At 46.4% G+C, this 22,155-nt stretch overlaps 1 protein-coding gene across 5 annotated transcripts in view; it reads left to right on the top strand.

The window, feature by feature from the left end:
* htr4 (5-hydroxytryptamine receptor 4) overlaps positions 1–21,925 on the top strand; it is an 88,053-nt gene extending 66,128 nt beyond the window's left edge. For 4 of the 5 annotated variants that reach the window (XM_040174731.2, XM_040174728.2, XM_040174732.2 and 1 more), the window contains one exon: positions 17,953–21,925. In XM_040174731.2, coding sequence (XP_040030665.1) covers positions 17,953–18,040 — 88 coding nt within the window. In that variant the 3' untranslated portion in view covers positions 18,041–21,925. Of the gene's footprint in view, positions 1–7,845; positions 7,946–17,952 lie in introns of all 5 variants that reach the window. The other variant, XM_040174730.2, reaches the window with a different exon arrangement.
* Positions 21,926–22,155: the final 230 nt, after the last annotated feature.

Below are 22,155 nucleotides of genomic sequence, written 5' to 3'. Positions count from 1 at the left end.
TTTGTGGGGGGACGGCGTTCCTCTTCTGAACGTTAACACATCTCCTGAAAATACGAGCCTTTTAATTTCATATTACAAAGGAGTTATTCCACATTTCCTCACTCATTATACCTCGTATTGCGCTGGCGTCTCATCCGGCCCAGACATCAGTGGTTTGGGGGGGGCTTCATTCTGGAAGACGTCCTTCGGGAGACGTTCATATGTGGCGTCTAGAAACATGTGGACGTGTCGTCCTGTTCCCAGGCTCCTGTTCATCGACTGTTACTAAGCAACCAAAAGGCTGCACGCCAAGGCGCCGACGGCGGCGAGGCAATTTGGCGGTAAGCTCCGCTGACCGACGTGGACAAAGTAAACAAAGAAGAAGGGATTTCCAGCACCTTCCATGTGTCAAAGTAGCTTAAAGTTCAGCTCGTAGGAATGAAGGTCTGCGAGCTGGTTCCGTGTGACTAAACGAGCGACTGGGACGGACCGCGAAGATCCGGCTATTCCCGCACCTCAAGGAGGGACCTCTCCTCGGGAACCGCAGTCTGCTTTAGTCTCCCAGGGAAGCTGTTAAATTAAACATATTGAGATTTTTGACTGTTCTGACACACGCAAACTTGTTTCCTAGACGCCAGGCAGCCGGATGAAAGTATGTAACATCTGCATGTGACGGGAGAGGTCTGGGTCTCCTCTGCGTCCCTTTGTCCTTCACGTCTCTGGCTTCGGGGAGAAAGCTCGCCAGTGGAACAGAGAAACTGATCACTCACAGGAGACTGATGGGACTGTTAATCAATAAAAAGCCGATCGGTACTCGCACACCGCTCTGTGCCACTGCGGTTACAGTTGGTTGAGGTCGATAAAGGTCCTCGATAACATGAACAGAGGCGTCGGCCCTGAACGGATGGACAGGAACCATGTTGCTGGATAACTTCTCCCAACTTCTCCCTTAATCTGCTCAGCCGAAGGACACGCGGCACATTTTGTCTTCTGCATCCACGTCTGTGGAGTCAATCGGAACAGTGCGGGTTCCATTTAATTCCCTTCTTTTATTTTATATTTCGGTTTAAAAACAGAATACTTTAGTCAACTTTACTTCAAAACAACCCTTTCAAGCAAGAAACAGAATACATGAATCTGTAAACCGTGACGATGCAATCACACAGTGAGCGTGTTTTAAGAGGTTTCCTTGATGGGCTGTGATTGTCCAGGAGATAGCGGGCGCCATTAGAATTCACTGATTGGATAAAGGCCCGATAAAGATGCCTGATGGTCCCCAAATAAAGAGCAATGAGACTGTTGGATGCCACTTCTCATGTAAAGCCAGAGAAAAGTTAGAATATTTGCGTCAGTGTGTCCTTGTGGTTTACGTAAAAGCAGCGTAACCCCTTTCTTCTGAAAAGAGGTGAAGGTCTGTAATTCTCTTTTCCAGTTGGTTTGTTCTTAATTAAGATCAGAAGACAGATTAAGACGCCTGAGGACGTGAAGAAAGCGAAGTGGTCGATGCAGACACGGATCGGCTGGTTCGATGGTTCTCTGGTGCTCATCGGCCTGTTCTCTACCAGGAGATCCTGAGCCACGATACAGTTACATATTCCACGCTACTGTTTTGTGTATATTTGTGTAAAACATATTTTCTCTCTTTTCTCTTTCTCTTAACGAATGTGACCTACGTCTCGAAACCGTCGATGATGTCGGGGAGGCAAGAAAGAAAACCTTTTAAGGTTACACACCTAAAAAGAAATGGATTACAACTAGAAAAAGATTGAGGTCACATTATAGTCTCTTATCTGGAAAATAATCAGAATGAAAATGAAAAATACTCGCCGGCGATTATTGAGCCAATGTGTTTTTCATTTTCATCATTTTCATAATCACAGAAAATTGCTCCAGCTTTTCAGATAACCGGATCATTGTGTCACCCGATGATCGGGATTTGCAGATGGAATCTCTCACTCGGCCCTCATGCCTGGAAATGATTTACTCATCAGTGTTCTTTAATGGACAAATCCTGTCGGTGTAATTTATCCAGTGTATCTTGTAAAAACAATTAATAATAAATCAATTCATGCACATTGTCTCTCCCAATGAGAGTACAAATGCTAATGATGTAGAGCTTATTTGTAATGTGGGTGAAGCGTTTTAATCCGTCTTGGATAAAAAAAAAAAGAGGACATCCTGATTGTCTCATTGTGACATTAAACTGCCGTGTCGCTTAATTCTGGAGCTGCTGCAGCATGAGATTACATCCACTATCACAGTCATGGTTAATTGATGCCTTTAAACCAGCTCACTGGAACGTTAAGTGCTTTTGATGGTGTTGTTATTAAAAACCCATCAGGCCCATGGACATATCAGGATACTCAGCCGTATAACGACGCAACTCTGATACTCCATCCGTCCACCTCCCACGTAGAGGAACGCCACGCACAGGAAGTGAGCGCGGGTGGGGGCGTCTCTCACTCAGACACAGGCGGGGGTTTCACAATTTCACTCCCTTTTTCGGGTCTTTAACAGGCAGCCGTGCGTCCCACTGGGGAGTCGCATGTGCACGACCCCTGTTCGACGTGACCTTTGCCGCTGGGCCCCGTCGCGGCGAGGCCATTCAGCACGAGTGAAAGGGGCTCGGCGCCGGCTCGGGTAATGGCGTTCAAAATGCCAGGGCCGCCTTTGGCTGAGAGCCGGGACCCGAGCTGAGGGGGGGGGGGGGGGGGGTCAAACGCGTGCCCGAGTCCACCCGTTTCCATCCACGGCGGATAATATTCCTCCGCCTGCTTCTTCTAAAAGAGAGACGATCCGCCCCCGCGGGGGTCGGGCTGCGCGGCGGCAAGCGGACGAAAGAAACACGGCGGCGCTCCGTCACTCGCCCGGTCTGCACAGATTGGAGTTTGTTCTCGCGTGACCCTCGCGGGCCTCCGTCTCCCGGCTAATCATCGGCCATGACTCACTGCCTGCCCACAGATGTGGGCTGACGAGGCCTATTGTTGCACTTCTTTGTACGACTGAGAGCGTGATTGACTCAGTCTGAAAAAAGAAGCAATGAGTGTAATTATAGAGCTTTTTAGATGAGAGAATAAAAATACTGAACAGCGTTTTGTCCCTATGGATTTTTCTACGGTGATATAATACAATATAATATCATCTATAATTCATTACTCATCTGTACATTGATTTTTATTATTATATCAGGCTGAAATCTAATATTTTATGTTTGTTAACGCAATGTGCTAATACTTCTACAAGTAATTAAAAATTGTTTGTATTGTACCTTTCTATAGCTATCGGGGAAATTTTATACGAGCATAAAAATAGGGAAATGAAGATATAAAATGAAACCCAAATGATAAGATTGAAGAAGATTGAATAAAATGCGTTGAATGCAGGATGGAAAATAAAACTGACTGAATGATGACAATAATAATAATAAAATCTTTGTTGCATGCCAATAAATACTGCAGCAGCTTTCCTTCTCTTCTTCTGTGGTCTTGAAGCCAGAGACGTAAAAAAGGAGTGTTTCTCCTCCCGTGCTCTCCCGCGCCACCTTTAATGTTTAATGGCGCCGTGAATTGTCCGGACCACCCGCGGACGAGTCCGTAGGCAGCAGTGGGCAGCGTGAAAGAGAAGCTGCTGCTCACTTATTAAAGAATGTTTTCATCTCACCGTTGAAAGACTTTCGGAGAAAGAAGGAGGCCGTCGCTCGGCTCCGCTCAGGGACAACAAATTACTCATCCGCCGCCCGTGATTCACACGACGACCACTCACAGTGGAGCCCACATCACAGCGTTTTCTTTTTAAAGGTGTATTTTAGAAATACAGCTTGGATAAGTTATGCAAGTTTTGCAGAAGTTTATCTCTTTGATTCGTGTTCACGGATGAACATGCGCGGCCGCACAGTCGGGAGATACAGCGTGTTACAGCGTAAACAGAGCGCGTGGGAGAGTCTGAGCGTTTAAAGTTACTAATGATGCAACGTAGCAGAATACGCTGCAACGCGCTCATGCTACTTGAGCTTGTTTTACAGAGGGATCGCCAAATGTCCTCTTTCTGTCCCAAATTCAAAACTTTTTAGGGGTTGATAAAAGGTCTCAAAGCATTGAGAAGGTTAAATGACAAGGTGGTGACTTTGATTCATGACACTTTCTTGATAAGCAACAACAACTTATTCAGAGTTATTTGTTACGGTCAACTTTCATGAGTGCAAGCAAACCTAACCGCAACCTTTCGCATGTAGCGGAACATGAAACATGCGTGGTTGGAGGTGAAGGGCCCTCCGACGAGCCTCCTTATGTGAGACAGTTTCTGTAAAACTTAAAGTCGGTGTGAAGAGTTGTGAGGATGAAATACAAGACGGATATGATGTACGGGGCCTAGAGTACAACACATAATACCTTTATCCCCCAAGGTATATTAAAGCACTCCATCACACACACACACACACACACACACACACACTCACACCAGCAGGAGTGTTGTACAGTCCCATTGGAGTCGTATATCTGAAGGCCGAGCGAACAAACTGGGATCAAGAAGCAATTCTTTATTGACAGAGAAGAGGAAAACATGAGGGAAGGAAAGAAGGAGGTAAAGAAATGGAAGAAGGACAGGAGGGAAGGTAGAGGAAGAGGAAAATGATATTAGAGGGAGAAGGAAAAGAAGAGACAAAGGAGAGGAAGAAAGGGTAAGAGGCGAGGACACATAAGGACAGTGAGAAAGGAAAGAATATAAAACGGGTGAGAAGAGGAGGTGATTGATAGGAAGACTCTAAATAAAAAAGATGTGAGTGGGAGAGGAAGGGAACGAAGGGAAAGGTGAAGAGAGATGGAGACGGAGAAGACAAAGTATGCGGTAAAAAAGAAACCACAGTTTGCCGGAGACTCTTTATTTATCATAATATTTATTCTGGACCTCTGCGTCTCCCGGTGAACTATGGTCGTCTTAACTCGGGTCGGAGTGTCTCCGAAGCCTTCGACTTGATTGTACTCTTCCATCATGGGCGACACACTGCTGCCCCACGCGGCCCGACGGCCTCCCGCGGTGAAGTTCCACCTCCGGAGGGTCCAGCTTTGTGTCTGTTTTAGCGTCATTACATCCTTTTCTTTCTGTCTTTTTAGCACAAAGGGCTCCGGTTCCTGTGAGCGACGCCTTCGCTGGCTTTGTGAAAACACGCTCTGCCTCTCTGACTGATGAGCTCTGTGCTTCAATTAAAACCTAATTGTCTTCTCAGATGGAAATCAATTTTGGCACTTTGAGCGTCTCATCAACCACATGAAAATTAGCTGTGGTTCATTTTATCCTTTCATGTCATTACGAGGGGGGAGAAGATGCAGCTCCTTCAATCAAAGCCCCAAAAAGTTTCCTAAACAAAAACGTGATTTATTTACCACTGAGGAGGAAATGGTTTCGAAAGACAAATGTGGAGGGTGAAAAGCTGAAGGGTAGTGAACGATATGACTAGAACACTTGTGGGTGTGTAAGTAGATGCCAAGACGGGGGCCCTAAAAAAACCGATTACTTGCTGAGAATCAAAATGATTTAATCCATCCGATTCTCTCCCAAAAGCATCAAGCAAGTTCAAGCAAACAATACAATTCCATCGCGTAAAAAGTAGCCGACGGAAGGGCGGGACTCAGGGGAGAAGAAAGAAAAGAGAGCGGCTTCAGCACCACGGACAGCTCCGTGTCACGTGACCGCACGCATTCCAACTTAATGTTTCAGAGCCGTGTTCGGTTTCACGCCTGAGCCCCTCCCCCAAATGGTTTGGCCCCTCCTCCACTGCCTGTTAAATAGGTGTTCCTTTACCTCACAATCAAACAACCGGGCCTCTGTTTCTGCTGCTGCCGTTTCATCAAATATCCAAGGATAAATCCATCATCGAAGAGGCTCTGATATTAATCTGTCACTCTCACGGGAGCAGGAAATAGACCAGAATGCCTTACAGCCTCCAGACGCCGAGTTATGAGTAAAGCAGCATGTTTGCTTTGGCTGGAAGTCACAATCTGATGAGGCGGATTGAAGTGGGTCCGCCGAAAAAAATCACTGAATGGTAAATAAAAAAAGATTACCTCGGGAATCACATTATATGTCACATAGCTGACGCTTTTGTCCAAAGCGACTTACGATGCATTTCAACCATAAGGATACAAAAGTAGTTCAGTCTTGTCAGGGTTGATTTTCAGATGGTGGGCGGACATCCACTGAGAGATGTCAGTCACACAGGCAGAGATCCGTGACGCCACCTGGGTGTCCGAGTGAGGGAAGGAGAGAATTAGTTGGGTGTCATCGGCATAGCTGTGGTAGGAGAAGCCATTTTCTTGTGCTGAAGGAAGACCTGCTTGTTCACTTGTGAAAGACATTGACAATGGACCCGCAGTAGGAGACGGTTATAGACACCTTGTCAGATGAGACGTCGGGTCGGTTCTCTTCTGACAGCCTGTTTATTTCCTCTGTCGCGGTTTTCTTTCATTTCTCAGCCTCTCTCGCTTTCTGTCCTCTAACAAGCTGCAGGGGGGATTTCTTTAGCGTCTCGGCCTCGGCCGTGTTTGCTACCGCCGCAGACGCACGCCGTCTCGCGTGTCTGCTTTTATGGCGCTTCGGCCGTGACCCGGGAAGTAAATTGTTACTCGTCCACAGGACCGATCCTCGGCCCCCTTTGACAAAGCTCTTTAGATGTCACGCCGCCGCGCCGCCGGCTACGGCCTCTGATGGATGAGTCGGTTTGTCCAAACCTCCGGCTCGGCTCAGGATTTCTGGATGCGATTTTTGTAAATGTTTTTCACCGGAGGAGGATTCCACGTCTCTGTGGTGATGGACATTTAATCCACGATGGGGAGACGCTGGACGTTGAAATGTGTGTGGACGTCCAGGACCCCCGGAGCCTCAAAGCCCCTTTTGTAACACAAGATAATCCAATCTACTCTTCAATCGATCCTCATGCACTGAGGAGATTCTGTTATTATTCTTTGTCAGTCTTTTATTTTACGATTGTATGTGGAGGAATTGACAAAGCAGCGCATTTATTTGTTTTATACTTTATGAGCTATTTAAGAGTATGTACATGCTCCATGTGGAAATACATTTTAAGCTAAGAGCCACTGATAAATCGTAGATCAATTAAAGGTGACAAACAGCTGATTGACGGTGTTGATGTTTCCTCCATTGATGAGCAGCAGAACGCAGCTCCAAGGTGTTTTACTTTTCTGTGCAGCAGGTTGCTGGTCGGGGTTACAGCGCTGCGTGTGTTGAAAGTCTGCGTGTAATCATCACAATGACACGGCATTTACACGCACACCATTTACACGCACACACACACGGTTGTCTTTCCTGATGGCTGAGGGTCGTCCGGGTGTAAACTAACCTTGTTTTTCCCTTTCTCTCTCTCTCTCTCTCTCTCTCTCTCTCTCTCTCTCTCTCCCTGTCTCTTGGCTCCTCCCACTTCTTGCTCCATCAATTTGTTTTCTAACAATTTTTTGTTATCATCTTTCGTCATTTTATTCCTTTCTTTCTCATCATTTCATTCACTGAACTGAACCTTTCTCCTCCGTTTCATCCCTTCATTAATTGCCTTCATTATCAATTCCACTTGTTATTGAAACTTTTATTTTCTCTATTTACATTCTCAATTGGTTATTTTTCTTCTTACTTTTTCTCTCCCCATTTTCATTACCTCACCCCTTGTTGTTCCTGTTGTCCCTCCCTTCTTATTTACTCCGCCCATCTTTATCTTACTCTTGCGGCATTCTTCCTTTTTTGTTCCTCCTCCTTCTCTCTTTTAATTTGCTCGCCCTCCCCCACCGCCACATCTTCGTCCCCTTCCTTCTCCTCCTCTACCTTCTCTTCCTCTTCCTCCCCAACCTCCTGTCTCTCCAGCGGCTGCTCCTCTGCCTCCAAGCTGCTGCTCTGGTTCTGCAACACCAGGCCAGTGCCTGTCTAGCTGCAGTGTGTGTAGGGCGTCTCAAGGCTCTGTCAAGTGAGTCTGCCGCCTCTCTCTCTCACACGCACACACACACACACACACACAGGAAAACACACACTTTAAGTTGAGATGTTTTAAGCTGTTAGCCGGTTGCTTATTTAGAATTTCCTTGTGCGTAAATATGCGGTGCTGAATGAACAAAAGACATGATTTCATTTCTCAGAGAAGGGGATGATGCTTGGCTTGATAGCATGGATGAAGTGTGTGTGTGTGTGTGTGTGTGTGTGTGTGTGTGTGTGTGTGTGTCTGTGTGTATGAACTCTTTGGGATTTGGGGCCTTCAATGTTCCTGTGTCATTAAAGGGAAAGGTTTGGGAATCACTGCTATGAGGAGCCCTGCGTGGTCGTCCTTCCCTCGAGCCGTGAAAAAGACTCCTCTGCTTCTCTACTTCTCGCTTCCTTTATCCCGAATCAACTCGTACTCCGTAGATTCAAAAGTCCCGTCCGAAGGCTCTGCCTCTCACAAAGCGCCGCTGAATGCGGGCCGACATGAATAATGTTTTTCCTTGACTGTTTGTGAGTCGCTGCGACACGCGGCAGAAGAGAGGTGGAGATGAGTCTGCCGGCGGAGAGGCTTTTATTTTCCACCACGCGGATCTGACGGCCGATCCGTCTGAAGTGCGCGTGTGTCCATTCGTTTTCCCACAGGGACAAATGCTGAATGGAAAGCAAGAAGACACGAGGGCTTGTTGTCAGACAACGTTGCGTGAGAACATTTGTGAGCCTCTTTTGATTTGAAAAGCAGCGCTGCCACTACTTCGTTTGTCCTCCTTCTAAAACACGCTGGCAAAAAAGGAGGCTTTTTTTTAAGGAAAAAGAAAGAGAATGCATGTTCAAAATGCGTCATTTCTTTATTATTAATTAGTAAGTAGTTGATAAAACTGAAAATGAGTGTAGGAAGTGGAGAAAGAGTTGCTGGGTATTTGTCAGGATCAACAGGAAGCAGGAAGTTTCTTAAAATTTCACTGAGAACACCCAGTTTTCTTTCATCCCGCAGACTTTCTGCTGACTTGCAGAACACAAATGCCCAAAATGTGTGTTGACTTCTCCGCCTCTCTGCACGTATGTTCCCCGCGAGCGACGCGCCAAAGACTCCGCCTCCTGCAATCGGTGTGGACGGCAGCGCCATTTTCAGAGCTATAAGTGTGAAGTGGTCATAGCTCTTTAAATGGTACTGCCGTGTGCACTCAACAGACCAGCCGCCCCCCGTGGAGGACGTCTTCTCTCGGCGTTCTGCTGGTGGTAACGCTGAATAAGAACATAACGATAACTTCATGCCATTCTGAGCCACCTGCCTGAAACCACCTTGAATTCTGAACCCAGCATCCAGCAGCAGAAGCTCCGCTTCCCCACTGCTGCTATGTGTTTATTCAAAGAACCTTCTGAATGCGCTGCGTGTCCAAATTGCAGCGAGTTTGACACAACCGGCAATCGTGAAGTGGATGAGAGAGTTTTGGAGGTGTGAGAAGGACACGCAGACAAACAGCCCGATCAGAAGGAGATTCCCCGGTTCGTGGATGTGACAGTGACGCCTTAGTAGCTGTTGTGGATGAATGAAACATCACGCAGCATGTTTGAAGGAAAGACAAAGCGAGCGTTGGTCCTCTCCTTCTCTTCGCCTTCACAGGAAAGTGCTGAGCGCTTCACGTGTCTTTGTGCCAGAAATGTGAAATGTTATCAGAGTCCTCCACCCTGAGTTCATCGACAGTTAAATGTCAAAGAGCAAAACCACGCCGAGGTTCTATTTCTTTGTGCGTGATAGATTTCCCGTTTGGGACACGATACTGTCCAGTTTACAGCAGGAGCCTTTCTTCTGAACGTTCTTGTGTGTTTTTTACGCATGTTGACTTTGCTCGTTTAGTGGCCTGCTGAGGTCACGTCTTAATAACACCAGACGGCGGTTTGATGTCGAACAAAAAGCCCATCTTCTGCAGGTTCAACTGCTCCGTCGGCCGCCATCGGTGTCTCCGTCGCTCCGATTCCAGGAAGACTGATTTGCAGTCGGCGGCGAGAGAGCTGTTCTCAATCAGAGGCCACATCAAACTGGTCAGGACGGATTTTCACTTCCTAATCGAATCGGTGTGGGTTGTTGCCTCCGTGACTTTGTTCCTCCGTCCGTCCTTCTCGAAGACAAACACACGCTCGTCTCTCAACTCTGCCGGGATGAAAGACGGCGATAAACAATACGGATGCATCTGGCTGACATCTGCAAACACACACCATATGAATTCAGCATAAACAATCCATATGTGGCTCACAGCTGCTGCGTGTGTGTGTGTGTGTGTGTGTGTGTGTGTGTGTGTGTTATTCTGAAAAGACAATCTGCATTTAACAAGCATTTAGGGGTCTTACAGTGGGACATCCATTCAAAAGGGATGAAGGTAGAGCAAAATCCTAAACAAATACATCGATGCAAAGTTTCTATTATTATAGAAATTAATAATTAATTAAATTATTATAGAAATTATTCATGGATAACCCCTAAAACAGCTGGCCGGAATTAAAAGCTTGTTTTCTTCAAACAATCAACAAAGGAATACAGTTCATCACAGCGAGAAATGTAGGAACACGTAATTATCATCAGATTTTTCTCCATCCAACAGTCCTTCAATTAACGGTTCCTTCAAAAAGAAAAACAATCGTTGTTTGCCCCTTTGTTTATCTTTTCAATAGAACTTAATTTGATTGTAAAGACATGTTTAAGTTCTCAGTTGTTCTGTTCTTCTTCAGAAAACCTGTTTAAAGATGCCATAACGACGGATAAAACGTGTGCTTTAGAGCTGTGCGTGTTGCCGTGGATACCGCTGTTGCCACTGTGGGTTCCACTCGGACATTGGATTTTAAGCAGTGGACGCGGAGATACTGTGAAGGTTCCCTGAATGCTGCTCAGCTGCATGATTCTGAGGAGGAGAAGAGGAGAGAGGGAAGATCCGTTTTCTGTCTGAGCTTCGGGTGAAGATAGTTCCGCTTGGTCTCTTGGGAGTCTGCGCTGCAGAAGGGTAATCCTCCCTCAGGTAGAAGATGTTCCATCTCCCTCCTCCTGGCTGCCACCGCGTCTCACACAGAGACCTGGGCTGAACCATAATTGAGGATATTGAGGATATATATCGTCTTTAAACCGCTTATCCTGCACACAGGGTCGCGGAGGATCACAGGGGGGCTGGAGTCTATCCCAGCCAACTTGGGGCGAGGGACGGGGGTACACCCTGGATTGGTTGCCGGCCAATCGCAAGGCTACACAGATGCATACAACCATTCACACACCTACGGGGAATTTAGAGTCCCCGATCAACCTGATCCCCAGAGCGTGTCTTTGGACTGTGGGAGGAAGCCGGAGAACCCGGAGAGAACCCACGCAGACACGGGGAGAACATGCAGACTCCACACAGCAAGGCCACTGGGTGGAATCGAACCCAGGACCTTCTTGCTAGTGTGGCGACAGGCGACAGTGCTGACCACCACACCACCGTGCCGCCCCATATACACACTCCAAGTGAAGGATATTTAGAAAAGCCAAAAGCCCCTCAGACACATGGTTTGACTTCACAATCTCAGCTCACGAGCTTCTCTCCCGTTCACAGGCTCCTCCTCAGACAGTTTGTTCTGTTGTCAAGGAGATGCACCCACTTGTTGCTGTTCGTTTGGAGATCATCTCCATGACAACTGAGCAAATTCCTTAAGCTCATTATGACGCGTGACTCAGACCCAAAGCGAGGACCTTAAATTGAGTTTTCTCCTGTAAAGGTACGGCAGGATAAGCGTTGGTGTTTATCAGAAAGTTAATCTGCTCATTATAAATACCGATAATGGTGAAAACAAGAATTGTGTGGTGTTAATTGTGGTATTTAAATAGTATTAAAGGTCATCAGCCAACGTCGTGTGCAATGTTATTTCCGTTAATAACGAGCGTTGTTAAAATAAGTAATATCGCTGGTGACGTTGTTAATCATCGTTAATCCTCCTTATTCATATGAACCCAAACTGACTCGTATCCGTCTGTCTGGCGGCTGTGAGCACTTCGTTCCCTGCAGCTGGAAACAGACGGAGGGACAGGCGGACATCGGGGGTCAGATTAAACTGGTCCCGCTTAGACTGTGGGGACAGAGGCGGAGGGACAGCGTGTGTCCAAGTGGAGACAGATGTCCCTGCGTTCACTCGCTGGAAAACAAACCCGCTTCAGCTCAACTGCTCTCGTCCATAAGAGCAGTTTATCAATTATGAGCCTCTGCTCCTATGACAGTGACCTCCTATGATTACAAAAGGGTTGAGCTCATTTTCAGGATTAGGGTTTAACTAAATATTTATTAGCTAAATATAAGGGCTCTGAGGTCACATTTTGTTGATTTAAAGGATGAGTGGCCTTATTAGTGCTGCGTTGTGTACCTCTTTCGATTGGTGCTCGTCCTGGTTACGTGCAGGGTTCTTTCCGCTGAGCAGAAGTTGTTTTTCTGACAGTTCTGTGTGCATGTCCACTCGTTAGGGATCCACTCCTGGCAAGCAAAGCCGAGGCGAACCGGCGGCCATCTGTAGAGGATTTGGTCGGCCTCTCCTCGTGGCTCTGTGGGGTTCGACAGCGGAGCTGATGGCGGGTTTTTGTCCCCAGTAAACATGGGCTTTAGTCCCCAGAGCACCACGGCAAACACTAGTGTTTACACGAATATAAATGGTGGCTTGTCTGTGAAGCAGATTGTACAGTGGAGATTTTCAGTCCTGCCATTTCAACTCGCAACTTGATAGGAATCATAGCATTTATCTTTACGATTAAAACAAGCTAGTACGCAGTGTAGACTTTACATTGCATGTGAAGTTAAAAGTCAGCATTGACTTAAGCTGTCACATGACCCGTGGTGAGTCATTAGGTAATCATACGAGCATCAAACCAACTGAGTCACTTCTGACATTTATTCATTCAGTCCATGTTGGTGCACGTGAGCGTGCATTTAGTCCATGTTGGTGCACGTGAGCGTGCATTTAGTCCATGTTGGTGCACGTGAGCGTGCATTTAGTCCATATTGGTGCACGCGAGCGTGCATTTAGTCCATGTTGGTGCATGTGAGCGTGCATTTCGTCCATGTTGGTGCACGCGAGCGTGCATTTAGTCCATGTTGGTGCACGCGAGCGTGCATTTAGTCCATGTTGGTGCACGCGAGAGTGGCTCACTCAGGTAAACACTGTTAGCGCTGTTAGCCGTCGCTATGTTGAGATGTGCTGCTAATTGTGGATTGAGTTGAGTACTTTTGAAGGCAGCTTGTGAAGGTTCTGACTGTTGGTGCTGAGGAGCCATGTTTTTAGAATTGGGCCCAAGTTTTGTCTGCTCTTGTGTATCTTCTGTGTGCTTGAGGAGCAGGTGAGTCAGATGCTTAATAATACTACAGTAACTGTAAGAGGGTGTGTTTGAAACTTCAACATTAAAGAAAAATAACAAGAAAGTACCTTGTGGAGTAAAATGTACAATATCGCATTCTTCAAATATAAAAGTACAAAATATGTTTCGCTAAATACTATACATTATAATATTACTTTCCACCACTTTAAAATTAACAGCACATTAATGGCAACTGCAGACACAAATTATCTTGGCTTTGTGCACAAACAGCAGCTCATTGATTTGCTTGACCCTTGACCCCGTTAGTTCTTTGGGCTGACGATTGCTCTTCTGTGCGAAGCTCTGTGCAGTCTTCTCGCGCACAGTGTTGCAGGCAGAGAGTCGATGTGAAAAACAAAAAAAAACATCTTTACTCGATGTCGGAGGATCTCATTTGTCCGACTGACGTGGCACCACAAATAGAGACGACAAACAATGGTTTCTAACTTGACTGATGTTTGAATTCAAATTTAGTTCATTTCAATTCTGGGTTTAGAATTTGGAAGATTTTTATTTATTCTATTATTTTTTCACTATTTTGGGGTTAAAACCTTTTTCGCACCTTTTGGTTTGACATAATCCTCTTTGTTAGATCGGCTACAGTTTATGTGATTGCTAAATAAAGTAAGTGGACCATTAGACTCGGTACTTGTGTCTGATGGGGCTCTATGTTCTAAGTATGTCTAGTATCAATAAAACATCTGTTTATTTACCTGAGAAGCTTAATGGACTCACTACTTTCATAGTCTGACACAGAAACCTACTTGAGTTCTTAGAATACGCAACATGACACGATGTGCACTTGCTGTCACACACACACACACACAGTAGCAATATCTCCTTATTCCAGACATGTAAGCAATTTGCTGTGGAATGGCGTGTCGCTGGCGTCAGTCATCCAGAAATAATCAAACCTCTGATCCACTGAGAGCCAGCAGTGCAGGGTGTGTTGCTTGAAGTACACACACACACGCGCACAAACCCTCAATCACGCACGCGCGTGTGTGTTTCTGTTGACTTCCCCAGAGGCCGCCGGCCTCCTTCACGCTCACGCCTGAGTGCCCGTGTCCAGGCCGAAGCCTCTTCTAATGCTCAGGGCTCAGGCTCAGTGCTCTCAGTGCTGTGAGCTCCGTCCGCCTCCATCTGAGTGGCTACTTCCAACAGAAAAGATTAAAAAACCCTCTTCAGGCGGGCTGACCCGCTGCCGAGAGGCGAAGGCCCCACCTCCAAGACCGCAACATGCTGCCTGACATGAAAAGGGCTAATAGGCCTCTGATCTAGTGGATGAAAACAGAAGTGGGACATGTTGAACAGAGTGACACCTGTCCTTGTGTTTTAAAACGAAATGACGTTGACTGTGCAGCGCCTGTGCTATCAGTGCCAGGTCCGTTTCGAATTAAGTTTTTTGCGCTGTCAGAACTGCTCCGATTGGCCTCATGGGTCCAAAAAACTCTTATCGGGGAGGAAGAAAATGAAGGAAAATACCCCCCAGTAGGCGGCTGAATGGAAGCCTTCGTCTTTGGGGGAGGCGGCCCGGTGCGAAGCGGCAAGAGGCCTCGCTGCAGGGTTGTGACGGACACTCTTAACCGCCCCCCCCTCTCTGAAAACTAAGCTTGAGATTCGCTGTGGCGGAAAAGGGAAGGAGGCTGTTTGTCTGCAGCGAGGGAGGAGCTCTAACCCCACGCGGCTCATTGGGGGAGGCTGGTCGTTGGGTCCTCACGGAGGGAAGGTGGGGCCGCCGCCATTCATCGTTTCATGTGCCTGAAATAATCCTCTTCGCCGCAGCTCTCCCCCACTGCCTTAACGTTGATGCTTGGACATCTTTTGAGAGTTTTAATTTGTATCTTATTCTGGAGCTGCTTCGTGCAGAAGGACGTCGTGACTCGGAACACGGCCAAGAACTCGCGGGGGCCACAAGATCGCAAACATTAAATCTCCCTCGTCGTCCTGAATGATCTCTGCCTCTCCTCTGTCGGGCCCGCTCGCCCGTCCTCGCCCCAAATTACCCACCGGCAGGAACTCCCTCTCACTGTAATTGAGGCGATGACACACACCTAATTTGTTTCGGGATGCTTTCGCTTACTTTTGCACTTTTGGGTTGGAGCTGGAGGTTGGAAACAAACTGCAAACTTTTTAGTCCTGGAAGGTCGTGCTCCTCCCGCCTCGTTGTTGAGCTGGAACCAAACTTTCTGTGTTGCCGTGAAATCTCTTTTCCTATTCAAAGTCTTCTTCCTCCACTTCCTGTCCCGACCTCCCCCTCACATCAGCATCACAGCGAGTGTTTGCCTCGAGTGGCTCGCTTGTTGTGGCAGATTGGTGACCGGGTTTCAAAAACCGAGCCGAACACGGAGCTCAAGAAAAGAAGGGAAGAGGAGGGAAATGGCCTCCTGATCGTGATGATCAATTATAGAACTTCAGACGGAGCGACTGAGTGGGACCATCAGAAGGAGTGGAGAGGGAGGGGGAGGCCGAGTGTGTGATGAGAGGGACGGAAGAGAGGGTGAGGGACCGGGACTCTTCTGGAGAGGATGGGTGACAAATATTTCACATTCCGGTTGTTGTTCCGGGACAAAAGTTGTATTGTTTGCAAGCTTATTAAAGTATTCAACTGTAAATGAACCCTTTCGTAAATCTCCTGCGAGGGAATTGTGTTTTTTAACTGACTTTTTACAAACCATCATCATTCAGCGAGGCCGAGCTCTTCCCGGTATCAGTTCTTCTGAGGAGGTCAGTTCTCCGGTTAATCCTGGTAATCCAGTCAGAGAACTGGGAAGTCCTCATGCTGAGCGCTGGGAGGTCAAACACTGAAGCCTGAGACCGCTAACGCTAATGATGAAATCACTAACTTTATTCATTTATGCCTCATTAATTCCACAGAAACTAGGGCAACCTTCTCGTGTGTTGAGCTTCATCCTAACCGGGTGGTTTTGGTGCGTTTCTGTTCGGGTCCAATTCACGTGTTTTAAAGCTGCATTCGTAAGGAATCCTGCATCCAGTTTCCAGGAAAACGAAACCGAAGACGGCGAAAAAACAAGCAAATGCGAAATGTTATTATTCAGCTTTGGTGTTTGTACTTTGCCAACTACATTCACGCTCTGTTATTTTGGAGCAGTTTACACCGTATTGACCTTCATCAGGCGCCCATTTCCCACGCTTCCCTCGGACGTCAGGGTCGCCGCCTCGCTCGAGGGGACTTCACACAGATGATGTGTTTGCCATATTGCTGGCCGGAATATGCATGAATGTTTAGTCTGCTGGCGATCCGGGCCGTCTGTGCCTCCTCCCCGCTGGCCTCATTAAACAGATCTCCGTCCTGTCTCCGGCTCTGCCAGTTGCCCTGTTGGCTCAGCTGTGTACAAACAGGACCACGAGTAAACACCGAGTGGATGAGGCCACATGTCCTGCGGAAAAACCTCATTTCAGCAAAGTATGAAAATCACCCGACAGGCTGGCTTTATTTTGGATGTTTCTGTACACGTTTAGTTTCACATGTTGAGGTTTCATCCTCTCGTTCAGTTTTTAACATGGAGGAGAAATAGAGTTTTAAACTTCTGGTTTATTATACTTTCATCATCATCTCATGTTCTTAATAATACTTTGAGTACGGAGGAAACGTTGCAGCTGAGTAGCGATGCTAACGGAGTTTATTGCTGCCTCCACTTCCAAACACAATCAAGCCCATATACGCCGTTAGCGCGTAGCTAACTAGCTAGCTAAACATCCCCGTGTAGCATCTCTACGGAAGCGTTGGCTTCCCTTTCGCGTTCGTTGTGTGACTGCGAGGTCAGGAGTGTAGGAAAAAGCCAATATTTTGCACAGAAATCTTAATTTACAAATAATACTGGGTATATTCCACGTTTCAAAAACACAAATAGACACATATTGACTATTTGTAATATGTATTTATAATTTTACACGCCTGCCACCGACGAGCCTGAGCGGCCTCCACGTCACACGCCGCGGCCGAGGGTTCAGCGCCGCAATGTGGCAGCAATTTGGTGTTTCCGCTGTGGCCCGTTTCCTTCTGAGAATCCCTAAATGTCGGAGGCCGTCTGGAAGGTGGATTTCACGGGCAGTTTGGCAGCAGGAAGTGTGTTCGGTCGGGGTGTTTGTGTAAACAGCTCGTAATGGTTTTAGCCGGCGGTGAGGCCTCTGTGGGGCGCGCACGCGCACGCGTGTTCATAAACACAGACATGTCTGCACATGATGTGGCTGATCATTCAGTGCACATGCAGTATCCACCACACACAGACCAACATGTCGGATAAACATCTCTGTGTCACGTTGCTCCGTTGAGCTTTCTGTCATATTAGAATCGCTTCGCACAAACAAAGTAGATATGAATCATGAACGTTTTCGCTTCAACATCTAACTGAAGACCACGTTTTCCTCTTTGTCACAATTCAATCATTAGATAATCCAATAGGTAATCTAATTGTTTATTTGTAATAAGAAAAGCTTATTTCAGTTTAAGAAGAAAGTCAACAACTTTGGCATTAATAGTTTTTATTTTTATTTTTCCATTTTTTAATCTATTCTAATAAATTAGTGCACATACTGACATCTCTCCTGTTATTGTCTTTTCTACTCTTAAATCTTTAATCTCCATTTTCTAAATTCTATTTTTTTGTTCTCAGGTATTCTGTCCTTCAGAACGGGAACCACTCGGAGCAGAAGAAGAAGTCTCTGCCCGCCGTCGGAGAGTCCCACGAGTCCTGCTTGTGACCTCGGTCAACATCTCCGATCACCTCGGCTCTCCCGGCGTCGCCCGCCCGCTCATCCCAAACCACACGCCCCCCGACGCAGCGGATCCCCCAAGAACAACAGACCACCTGTGGGACTTGGAGGGTGGAGGTGGGCGGGGGGATCCAGGCGTGGAATGTGACTTTTTCAAAATTCAGTCCAAACCTGTGGTCCCCAGAGGTGGGAGGGAGGGGGAGGAGCCCAAGGGACTGGAACCAAACCACTTCTCTGTCTTTCCGATGGCGCCCGCCTGCCGCCCCGCACAGACCCGCAGGCCGCACGAGACGTGATTATTGAATGGCGGGATTGACGTTGCCAAAGCTGTTTGATATGGCGTGACATGCGGAGCTGTCGGTGGTTCTTATGTCACGCTCCCTGTTGTTTCCTAGTACAAAGTCAGAACAAAGTGGGGGAAAAACTTTTCAAACCAGTGATATTCGGGGGAAGCGGTTAGAATCATATGCATTTTGCTGAATGTCGCACTTTTTTCTTTCTTTAGACTTGTCACCGAATCAAAGAACCTTTACGTCTCCCAGGTCGAAGTTGTTTTTGCAGCTTTAATAAATCCTCGCTAAGCTGAAAGGGAAAGTGTGTTTGCAAGGCTGCGTTAAATCCCTTAACCCAAACTGTCAAAGTGCATTATTATCGAGGCAGCTATTTCGCACTCCGGGCTCCTCGAGGCTCCGTGAGGGAAAAAGTTAGAGAATCCCGACTCCTGCAAGCCGCTGCTGAGGGATTCACGCTGTGAGGACAGTGAGGCGCGCTGCTGACGAGCCTGTGTGATCACATGTTAAAGTTCTTTGTGTGAGCAGGTTGAGTGTGTGTCTGCGTGTGTCATCATGTGACGTTTGCATGTACGAAGACGCCCTTTTCCCATCATCCCGAGCTTTGCCCCCCCCCATCCGTGTCCTTTCTTCTATTTTCTTATGAAACTCAGTTGCATTTGTCTGATGGTCGAGCGCCATTAAACGCAAAACAGCAGGAGGACACAAGCGGAACAAAAGGTGCACAAACACAACTTCACGTGCTGGATGTGATCACACACTTCTGTCTGCTTATGGCGTCTCTCCAATCGGTAGAGCCTAAGAGATCAGTTAAACAAAAGCATTTTTAAACTGATGTTTAAAACTTTTTAGGGTTTTTACGCACAAATGCGCAAATGTATTCTATTCAGTGACAACTACGCATCTCAGAATACTGTCAATTTAAGATTACAAACTCCAGAAACAAAGCTAAGGAAGCTTTTTTTTTTTTTTTAGAAACCCTTGTTTGCATTTGTTGAAATTCTCCTTATCCACCGATGGAACAGACAACATGCTGGAAAATGTTTGGTCATTTTATCATAAGCCAGTCCCTTTGTGGTCTTCTGTCTGCATTAATTGGTTCTGGCGTCCTCCTGCAGGTTCCTCAAACGATCCCGGCTCTAAAGCAGAGCTGGTTCCCTCTTCATCACACAGTCATCACACAGACGGCAGCTACGAACTACAAACAGTGACAGCAGGCGCAGCAACGGAGGGGAGCCCTCCTACAGGAGCTCGATAGGAACAAACTCTCAGATCAGTTAATCAGACACAAACACTGTTGAGCACTGATCACTGATCCACTGGCACCTACAGACGAGCCCAAAAAGCTCTCGACTGGAAACGTTGGGCGGACGAGCTAATTACAAACCCCTGCAGAGAAGAGCCCGTTGACCCGGTTGAGCAAGTCACATCTCTCCGAAAATATCCAGTCTGAGGCTTCAAGTACTCCAGACACACACGAGACAGAGAGACGCTGCAGTCTTCTTCACAGGCGGTTTGAGGGACACGCATTCTGCCCCCGGAGGGTCGTTCACCTCCTGCAGGCTTCAGGCGGCGTCGTTTTCCCAATAAACGTAATAACCCGACATCGCCAGCGATTTTCGGTTTAGTTGCCGATCCCCCCCCCCCCCCCCCCCCCCCCTCTGAGATCCAGAGCTTGTTTCCTAAAGAGTCGGAGAAAGATGGTGAAGACATGGAGCCTGTTTCTTCACACGCTGTAATTCATCGAACATTGTGAAGTCAATTCGACTGCTAATTGAAAATGCATCGTTCCTTCCACATGCTGGAATGTCAACAGGCAAAAGCAACAAAGAACAGAAAGAAAGTGGAAAGCTTCTTCCTGCTGTGTGATGGACTCGTAAAATAATTTTGTTGTTCACGGCGCTCGATCTGTGACCTCCACAAATGAAGCACAAGCACTTTTTTATGGTTTATCAATTTAGTAAAGGTAGTCTGATATATTTAGATACTAAATATTTACAGTGAAAACATGTAGATTAAAAAGTATGAGATGGTCATTTCTCGTTTCCCTCTTACTTACAATTTGTATCTAAAAGTATCTTAAGATCATAAATTACTCACCGTTGAAAACCGTTCCCCGGATTTAATTTGCTCGACCTTCCGAGTCTTTTGATCAAGCTTACCGATGGAGTCGTTTCCTTGCGTCCTTCACTCTGTCCTTCCTGAGCATCACGTCTTTCTGCAGAATACAAACAAAATGAAACTCCACAGAGATGTTCAGTCCTTGGAGGTTGCATATTCAGCCTTTTTTTAAAGCAAACCTTCATGTTTTCAGCTTCTTTAAACCCACAATTTTCTTTTCAAACAAACGTCTGTTTGTTGTTTTTCCAGAAGTACAAAAGGAGACTTTGTGGCTTCTTCCCCACTTTGCTGTTCGATGGCCGCCCACTTCCACAGCCGCAGTTTCCATGACATCTGTGCACGAATGCCAGGCGGTGTGTGTATGTGCATTGTCATGTGGAGGTGTGTGTGTGTGTGTGTGTCTGGGGGGGGAGCGGCTACCCAACCGTCTAATAATTTGAAAAATCAAGCTCGCCCACTATCACAAATTTAGTGAGGCAAAAAAATAAAAATTTTAAACATATCACCAGATTTAAAAAAGTGAAGATCGATCTTATCGCCCGAGTTATGAGACATCTGAGAAGTGTTGTGTGTTGTGGCCCAGAGCCACTGATGCAGATCAACTGAAGGTCCTTTAGGACAGGGGGGGGGGGGGGGGGGACTGCTTTCAATTCAAAGGAGACAAATGCTTTTTCCTCTTTACTTAAGCAGAATCTGTAGCCTTTTAAAAGCCTTCTGCCTCCTAAATATCCTCTTTCCAATTCATCTCCGGAATAACCTTTTGTTTTGTTTTTGAGAAACTTTTCCTGTAGTCGATGGTTCAATGTTCCTGCGAATGAATCAGGGGTTTGTCCGGAATAATCGTCAATGTTGTGGTTTTCATTTTTTTTTTCGCACAAGCGCAACTTTTTTCAAATGGTAAACTTCATGTGACCACGCAGGTGAGTTTGCACCCTGAAGTTCTCATTGCGGCCGCTTTGCCTCTTTTATTTGCAAAATGGGAAAGACGTGTTATGTTTGTACAACATGTCACCCGTCTTTTTGGGATGCAGCCGCTGTTTAGATCCTACTTCATAAAACATTCAAGGAGTACCGCCAACTGCATGCACAGGATCCAGGACTAGTTTGGACCCTTATTTTCAGGATTTGGACGGTTAGTCATAAGTGCTAAAGTCTGTGTCATTCCTTCTCTGCCCTCCATCGTTTTTTTATTTATTCATTTATGTTTTGGAGCTTATAACATGAATGTGTATATAAAGAAAAAAAACTCCTGCAAATGGTCCAAAAAGGAGTAAAAATTAAAAAAAAAACTTTTATAAAACTCTTCAGTATTTATTTTGACGGAACAAAATGGGTATTTTCATGTATGAAAAGAACATTAAAAAAGCTTCTCTTTCAGGGAGTTGAAATGTGTTTGACTTTTTTCTGTTGCTATGTGACAGTTCTGATGAAGGCTGATTAAAGATTAAAGACATGGTGATAATCCCGGTGTTGACTGTCTTTGTGTCTCCGGTAGCAGAGACCCACTCGGTTTCGGCGGGAAGATAAAAACCTTGTTAAATCGCTCTCTTCACTCAGAGGAACCCGGGTTAATCCTCTCTCTCTCTCTCTCCTGTGTGGAGACATTTACACCGTCTCAGCACCACCTTTTTTACTAATCAAAAATCACATGTCAAATAACCATTTTTATGACTTCTTTATTTTGATCTGCTC

The sequence above is a fragment of the Gasterosteus aculeatus genome, chromosome 4 (assembly GCF_964276395.1).
Source record: "Gasterosteus aculeatus chromosome 4, fGasAcu3.hap1.1, whole genome shotgun sequence".
Lineage (NCBI taxonomy): Eukaryota > Metazoa > Chordata > Actinopteri > Perciformes > Gasterosteidae > Gasterosteus > Gasterosteus aculeatus.
Note: the sequence above shows the minus strand (reverse complement) of the source record. Positions and strands in the feature narration are given on the sequence as shown.